Genomic DNA, 8587 nt, shown 5'->3' on the forward strand with positions numbered 1-8587 from the left:
CTTGTTTGCATACAACCAGAGGAGAATGAACTGTTTTAGTGATGAGTCACAGCATTAACATGTTTTCCCCACTCTATTCAATTGTCTTCCAGCATAACTTGAGCTCCATTTTACTGTACATAAGACAACAATGCAAGTTAGCACACAAGACTCACCTCCACAAAGATGGAAATGAATTACTCTTTGATCTTGAACATTTACCAAGGAGAATAATCAGTCCTACTCTTATATATTTAATCACCATCTATTATGTTATAATTGATTTTGGCAGTGCAGGCACTCCAGTGAGGTTTGTTTTGATAGAGCTGAAGTTTATCCTTCTTATGAACAAGACATCTTTATTTAGAGGAACTGTATATACCAGACACACACACACACACACAGTACAACACAGGTTTATTAAAAAAAAATGTTTATTGACATCAGAAGCAATTTAAATTTCAACAATAAACAAGGCTTTTTTTTCTTATTCTTGCTATTACAGTGGTACATAAAGATCAGTAAAACAACTGTGATACGTCAATTTTGATAACATTTCATTTAAAATAAAAACATAGGAAAAGGGAAAAAAAACAAAAGCACACTCAGATCTAACTCAGAACGTTTTTTATGTGCTGTGCACCTCTAGTTAGGGTAAATACTGTAAGCCAACCCCTTTACACTGTACCAGGCAGGATAGTGGTCTAGGAACTATCACTGGAAAAAAATAATAAGACTGGCAGAAAGATACAGACACGATACTTGTGTAGTGTCAACTATACAAAAAGGAGAAAAAAACTGTACAGCATAAAAACAACTGATATACACAGCCTTTTTTGTTGTTTTTTTCCTACCCCTTGGATACTAACGCATTTTCTCTCAGTAAGTGAAGTGTGTACAAGGGGGTTAAATGCTTTATAAACAAGAAAATGACCACTACATATGTCACTCTGCATCTATTCGTCATCATCATCATCATAGTCGTCCTCCTCATCATCGTCGTCGTCATCATCGTCATCCTCCTCCTTCTTCTCTGCCTTGGCTGGGGCTTTTCCCGCTGCTGGGGCGGCACCTGGTTTGCCCTTAGCACGATATGCTGCGACGTCCTACGATGGAGGAAGAAAAAAAGCCATTGACCAAATGCTGGGACCCATACAGTCATTTGTAATTAAAGCTCACAAGGAGAGCAGTGAAACATGAATTATCCTTTGTAAAATATGTATCCCCTGGTCGCATCAATACAACAGATCACCATGTCTTTACCTTCTCATACTTCTCCTTCAGTTTGGCTGCCTTTTTCTCAAAGGGCTGCTTGTCCTCTGAAGCGGTACCGTTCCACATCTCGCCCAGCCTCTTGGCAACATCTCCAATGGTCAGACCAGGGGTCTCACCTTTCACCTTGGGGCGATACTCCGCGCAAAAGATGAAGAAGGCAGATCTGGGAGGAAAATGAAAGAAAGAATGAGCTTGTTATTTACACCATATAACATGTTTCATATTGTATGCTTCGAATTGCAGAAAGAGACTTTTTTCAATTTCAAGAGGCTATAAAGGCAATACTGACGGGGGTCTCTTGGGGGCATTAGGGTCCTTGTACTTCTTCTTCTTGCCTCCCCTGGCTGGAACGTAGTTCATCATCTCCCTCTCATAGCGTACCTTGTCCTGCTTGGCCAGGTCCTCAAATTTGCCCTTCTCCTTGGCAGACATCATCTGAAAACAAAGAGGTAACCTGCTGATTGTACGGTCTTTGGCAACACCCTTTGTAAACAAGTATTCAGAGCATACATCATTTGATTTGATACAACATCCTGCCCCTATATGATCTTGATGTACAGTAATGAAGAGTGACATGTAGTCAAATTGCAAGAATTACATTTGGAATATAATAAACAGACTAAACATTTATTAGATCGCCATCATCCATTCATCTTACCTTCCATCGCTCTGAGCACTTCTTGGAGAACTCGGCAAAGTTGACCGAAGCTTCCGGGTGTTTCTTCTTGTGCTCCTCCCGACAGGTCTGGACAAAATATGCATAAGAGGACATCTTGCCCCTCGGCTTTCCCGCCTCTCTCACCATCTTGAAGGCAGTATCTAAAAAAACAAATGTTTAGATTAGCTGTGCAACTGCATGGGTATTCAAAATTATATTAATTGTTGGAAAACAGGAAGAGGTGAACAACTGGCCTGGGTGTTGTGATAAATTACTCAAAGTCTGCATTATAAAAGCTTTAAAATAAATGTAAAAAAAATTAAATGCCATAATTGACTTAATAAAAATTGAAATGTTATCTCTTAAAACCATTAAAAATATTTTTTAATTCAAATATATATATATATATAATTAATATATGTAAATAACATAACAGGTAAGACATGCCCACCTACCATGTTACTCCTACTATACAATGGGCACGTCTTTTAATTCTCCCCATTGCCACTAGTTTTGATGGCTCTACTGAAGTGACCCGCCCTCCCTGCTGTCAAACTGCTCTAAGTTAGGATCCGTGAAAACAGTCCGTTGAAACGAAGCCGCCCGGCAGAGACGGGGGCTTATGTGATGAAAATGACTTTATGTATTGATGTAATCTGTGCTGTGGCCTTTACATAAAACTCAGTGGTCCGTGGTCAACTCCCATTTTGGTGGTTTAAAACTGGTTAACGGATAAACAAAAATAAAAAAAATCATAAACAACCATAAATATATATTTATCCATGCAGCGATGCACTTTTCGGTCCGTATCACTTCCACGTGAAAACTGCAAAAGTTGCCCCAAACATAGAACTATAAGGAGGACCTGGCTCTATTACAAATATGACTCGTGTTTTGCAACAAAAAAAAGAAAAAGAAAAACACCCTAAAACTCATCCGCAATAAGAATAGTCCTTCTGTTTCATTCATGTTCATGTTTCATCAAATAAATAACTTTGACACAAAAAAAGACACAAATGACACATAAAGGCGTATTTATTGAAAATATAACACTTTAAATGTGATCTGACAACCTTCTATCATCAGTCTTCATTTGGTCTTATTCTGGAAATAACTCTAAAAAAGATTTGCTAAGATGTTTCTCTAAAAAAAACTCCTCATTTTTTCCTATACGTTTTCCTATTAAAACGCTACTGTAAGTCCCCACATTGAAAGCCTATGTGTCGACCCAAGTAGTAATGGCGCATAGGCTTTTCGTTGAGGAAAAGGAGGTCAACAACGACGGCAATATTTCTTCTTCCATTTTGTGAGAATGCCTTCTTCATGAAAGAAAGTCCCCCTCAAATGTCTCCTCCCGCCCTGCAGTTCGCTTTGCAACACGACAAATATGTCTGGAAAGCCGGCTATCTTGACAAAATATTTCCCCCGATTGATTCCTATTGCACTAGCCGGTTTGTATAGTAATACATTGGGTCTGCACTGTGTCTATGAGCGGGGCTGTGCTACTGCCTTGGTTTCTATGAGCTCCTAATGGCCGCTCGTCTTCATCCACTAACATGGAGAATATGGCTCCTTCTCTTTGTGTCAACGCGCAGCCATTGCACTGCATGCAATAGAGGGCAGAGCGACCGCGGCGACCACTTCATTTCAACCCCCGATTAAAACACCTTCTGAGCATGGGAAAAATATCGCAGTGGCGTCGTTTGAAAGACGAAAGATTGAACTTTTTTTTGCCGTCGTTACATTTTATAGTTACGGGTTTGTTTCTCGAGAAAACCCGGTTGGAAAAAGTTGAAGTGAACTGCGCCTCTTCCCACTATAGCCTCGCTTGCCTTTGCCTTCCTATGCGAATACAGTCAGCCATTACAGTAAAAAGCGCAGATCAGTGAGGTAATTTTTTCACCGTCTTCTCGGGTGAACTGTAGCAAACAAAACACACGACTGTGTATACTTTGAGATGGTCTCTCTTTTTCTCGTGTTTTCGTATTTTTTTTCTCATGTTTGCATCCCCACAGTCTTCACATGACAGGCGTTCGTTCAATGCACTGCAATGGCTGGTGAGTCTTCTACCATTGTCGCTAATGTCCGCTAGACATTCCTGATTTTTTTTTTTTACGCGATATCTACCTTTCGATTTCACTCCAATTAGTAAAGAAACAACACGACAGTAATATATAAAATTATTCGCATTTAACAAAATCGGTGGTTTTCGTCGAATTTGGTCAAGGTTAATATTAATTTCTTCTTTTTTTTCCTATAGAGCTCCAACACACTCCCCAGGCAGGACAAATGTAACGGTACCTGCTTTTTTTGTTGTTTTTTTGACGTTTCACCGCAATACAATCATTCGCAAACAGCAAGAGGTTTTAAAATTTGATCATAGCAAACACACAAGTATGATATTTAGAAATGTTATCGTCGTTATCATCATTACGAACACTTAGAAATTCCGTGTGTGATACTTACCTATAGGGACTATCGCTGGAACTCAATGCTCTGCAATGGCTGTGTATGAGGGAACACAGGCGATACGCAGTGTCTTCAGTCTTCAGCTCTCTAACATTACTCTCGGCGGGGCTCGCACGCCATTGGCCAGCGCCCGGTCTGGCGCTCTTCTGATTGGACGAAGGCTTTTCATTGTCCTAATAGAAGACGAGGTCCCATTGGCTGCCTTTTGTGAAACGTCACCCAAGTTTTCTGAAGCGCGTGGATACAAAAATATTCCTGTCCCAGCATGCTGGAGCTGGTAGTAGTGTAGTGTGTTTGCCATAGTATTGAATTCACTACGTTGAGCAACAGTGTTACAGTAGGCGAGTTAAATGAATGAGACAAACGTGCAGCGCGTGGAAGTCAGTAGCTGTCAAAATGCTGTGCGGGTGCGTTGGGTGGGCTGTCCACCTCTTCATCAGCCAGCTCCCATTGTGCATTCTCTTCCCCAATACACGTGAGCTTATTTGCAAATTATGACTTTGAAAGAACGCATAAAGTAAATATCGCGTATTCACGTGTTAGAGATGGCAGACGCGTTTGCTCGGGATAGTTAAGCACTGGATATGGCATTTTTTTTTCAAAAAAGATTTGGCTCTGAGGTGGAAAGGAAACACAATAGCAATTCAGTTAATAGCCATGTCTTTTAATTACGACATCGTGATTTTCATCTTCAGCCCATTATTGAGGAAACGTCACCAGTGTTTTCTTCTGTCAGACAAGTTTATATAAATAAAACATAATAATTACTTTTAGTTGCACTTTATATACAGTTGTTTTGTTATGACCCTGTAGTCCCTATTAGGCTTATATGATAATGCATCAGCAGGCATAAAACCATAAGAAATGCATTATATACCCATGCATATGCCTTAGTATTGATTTTTTTTACTCAGCACAATATGTTTTTGGCCTAATTTGTAAAGGTTTCATATCCAGTAGCTGATTGGCAGATGATAGGGTGCTCATCCCCAATTAAAACCAATGGAGATCAAAGAGCTGCTAGAATTTAATACAAAGGTAGTTTAAAAATAAATCAGTTTATCGTTACAAGGAAGGGATTTAGTAATAATTAAGGTCTACATGAATGCTTTATTTTTTTTATTTTTTTTTTACAATTAGAGTAAAATATTGCCTGCAGCCCTGTTGTTTTGCAAAAATATATTGGAAATGGCTGATTGCATGTTCCATACATATAACAGGTCTGTACGATAGCCTCTGTGGCGTTTTCACACCCAACCCCAGACACATTCTGCAGAGGTGCAATATACTTATATTGGACAATAATGAGAAACCATCCATATCAATGTAACCCACTTCTGCGAGCCATACAAACACATACAGGCTTTTAAAGCATTTCATAGATTATTTTTTCTGAAATGAAATTGCAATTGTATAGTGTGGGGCAAGATATCTTATTTAACTTAACACAAACAATATCATTTTTGATAATATTATACATATTATAATACAGAATGTATACCAGATATCTTATCCCATAAGGTTTTGTACAGTTTTTGCATCTGTTTTACTCCCATATAGTCTATCTGATACAAATTCATCAACACCCTGAAACCATATTATGTTGTGCAGCTGAACAATTTGTCTCGATTGCCCTGTCAAGAGATGTCAAGAGGTCAGGCAAATGTGTGTCTGCTTCTCCTTGTTTCTCTCAGATCGTCTGGGACAGGTTTGCACTGTGTCCCGAGTCAGAACTAAACATGGAGAGGCAGCGTTCAGTTTTTATGCTTCACAAATCTGTAACAAACTACCAGAAAACTGCAGGTCTGCTGCAACTCTTAGTTCTTTTAAATCAAGACTGAAGACGTTTCTATTTACCGCTGCACTTCTGTAACTGAAACTATCTTTTATGTTTTAAAAATTACATTTTATGCATTTTAAATGACCTTCTATGTGTTTTAAATGACCTTTTATGTGTTTTAAATGTAAATGTTGTATGTGTTATTTCTCCAAATGCTGTAATGTTTTATGTGAAGCACTTTGAATTGCCTTGTTGTTGAATTGTGCTATACAAAAAACTTGCCTTGCCTTGCCCTGCCTTGTTTGTCTGATCAACAACAGATGTATACAACATATGTAGATGTGAAATTTGCTGTGTACATTCATGCTATCCAAATAAACCCACTGTAATGAGTTTGATGACCCTGTGACCTTCCTCTAGCGCCACCATCAGACACAAATAAGAATTTATTTAGTCAGTGTATCTCCCATTAGGTGTGTTGTTATCTCCTGACCCATAACAGGCATACTTGCTGTGCACTAGTGTAACTGAACATAACCAGGGGATATAATTAACACATTAAAGAATTATTTGCATACATGTAATTTTCTGTTTAGGTTCGCAGTTCCAATACTGATGCTTGTGACCTTGTGACCTGAGCTTTAGCGCCACCTTAGATAAAAATGTCACATATGGACAGAGAAGACGATGACATCCATCGAGCAGACCAGCAAAAAGAATTCCGGAAAATGATTTCAGACTGTGAAAGAGGCCTTTCTCTAGATGACTTGCTTATTTTGTATGCGGAGGTGACGCAATTATCTGACTTAAAAGGCTTGTCTGTGTGTTTAAATGTGGTGGTCGGGGGTGGGGGGCTAAAATAAAGAAAAGACCATGTCTATTGTGATTTGCAAAATAGTCATATGCCCACCGGAGGTAATATTATAATCAAACAGGCTTTAAAGGATTCCTTGTCTCTGTATGCATTTAATGAGATAATATGTCTAATAAATATGCTTCTGCTTAGCAGCTAATATAGTAACAAAGAAAAATGGCTGACACAGAGTTTATTCTTATCCTTGAATTAAGAATGGGTAGGGTGAACTGATTCCAAATGCCAATCACAACCCAGACTCAGGCCACATGTCTGCCTGTGATGCTGCCTGTCTGTGTCTCATTTTGCATCAGGAGATGCCATGGCAGAAAGCTATAGCCTGCTCATGAGGCTAGGAGGCGGCCGGTTTATGCATTCTAATGAGCGCTTCCTGGGAAAGATATGCAAATTCATTTTGTCATCAAGAGAAAAATAGAGGACAGGGGAGCAGCAGATACAGGAGGGGCTTAAGGGAGGAGGGCACAGGCAAGAGGCGGGATTCGGTGGAGGGGGACATGTGTGTGCACGTCTGTGAATGTGTGTGTGGTTGGGGGTACAAGAGCAGGAGGTGTGAGTGTTATTATGGAATCAGAGTGAGGGTGGTGGGACATATGTAAACCCCATCCTCCCCCACCTAACTAACTCCACCCTTATATCTCACAAATAAATAAATAATTAATCTACGAAACCAGATAAGTAAAGTACAGATTGAATGAATTAGGCATTTGCAGGCTCAAAATAGAAGTATCTCATGTGACTTCCTGTGCAAGTCCATCTTAAATTTCAGATCTTAAAATTATTCTGATTAGTTTCAATCTTGAGAAGCAATCCTTTGTTTTGATATTAAGTTAATGTGCTTCTTTTTGTTTTTTGTTTTTACAGCTTCACAAATGTGAAAGGTGCTTGCTCTTCTATTTCAAATCAGCTCACGATGTATTAGTTCTGTGCAGCTGTTTCTAATAAACTCAGACTAAACCAGTTTAAAAACACCGTGGGACCACTAATAATAATAAAAACAATAATCATAATAACAATAAATAAACAAAAATAAATAATAATATTATTATAATATTTTTCACTCTTAAATCCATGGTATTCGAGATTTATATTTACCTTCTAAAATGATGCCTTGAAGAGAAGAAATTGCCTAATAAAAATTGCCTAGGCCTACGCTATTATGAAAGGTTGAATATGGAGAATGAGCAGAACACCGCCATCTTGTGTCTCAAAATCGTCGTCGCAACAACAGTAAATAATTCCACCACTCAGGTTGCCAAGTTCGTCAGACCCAGCCCTAGCCTACAGGAGACCAGAGTCTGTTTGAGTCTGTTTGAACCCGTCCCCTCCGGCAAATCACACCATAAAAACAAGTATTGCAGAAGAGTTTGACTGACAGTTACAATTAGCTGTTACAGCTAAGTAAACATGAAAGTTAGATTACCGATCAAGGAGAAACATAGTCATTTGGGCTTGCATTTTATTGCCATGTAAACAGAACGTGACAGAAAGTCATTGTCAAACCCGTTAAAACATTTTTTTTTTAAATTCAGACTAAAAAAAATTTATTTTTATG

At 38.8% G+C, this 8587-nt stretch overlaps 1 protein-coding gene across 1 annotated transcript; it reads right to left on the reverse strand.

Moving 5' to 3' along the window:
- Nucleotides 1–395: 395 nt before the first annotated feature.
- On the reverse strand, nt 396–4467 carry hmgb1a (high mobility group box 1a). Its single transcript, XM_083927064.1, has 5 exons — nt 4379–4467; nt 1913–2073; nt 1544–1689; nt 1243–1417; nt 396–1085 (listed from the first exon to the last, which is right to left on the reverse strand). Exons 2-5 carry the CDS (start codon nt 2057–2059, stop codon nt 936–938), a joined length of 618 nt encoding a protein of 205 aa, XP_083783190.1. The 5' UTR covers nt 2060–2073; nt 4379–4467; the 3' UTR covers nt 396–935.
- Between the last annotated feature and the right edge of the window lie 4120 nt (nt 4468–8587).

The sequence above is a fragment of the Echiichthys vipera genome (genome assembly GCF_963691815.1).
Source record: "Echiichthys vipera genome assembly, chromosome: 14".
NCBI classification, from domain to species: domain Eukaryota; kingdom Metazoa; phylum Chordata; class Actinopteri; order Perciformes; family Trachinidae; genus Echiichthys; species Echiichthys vipera.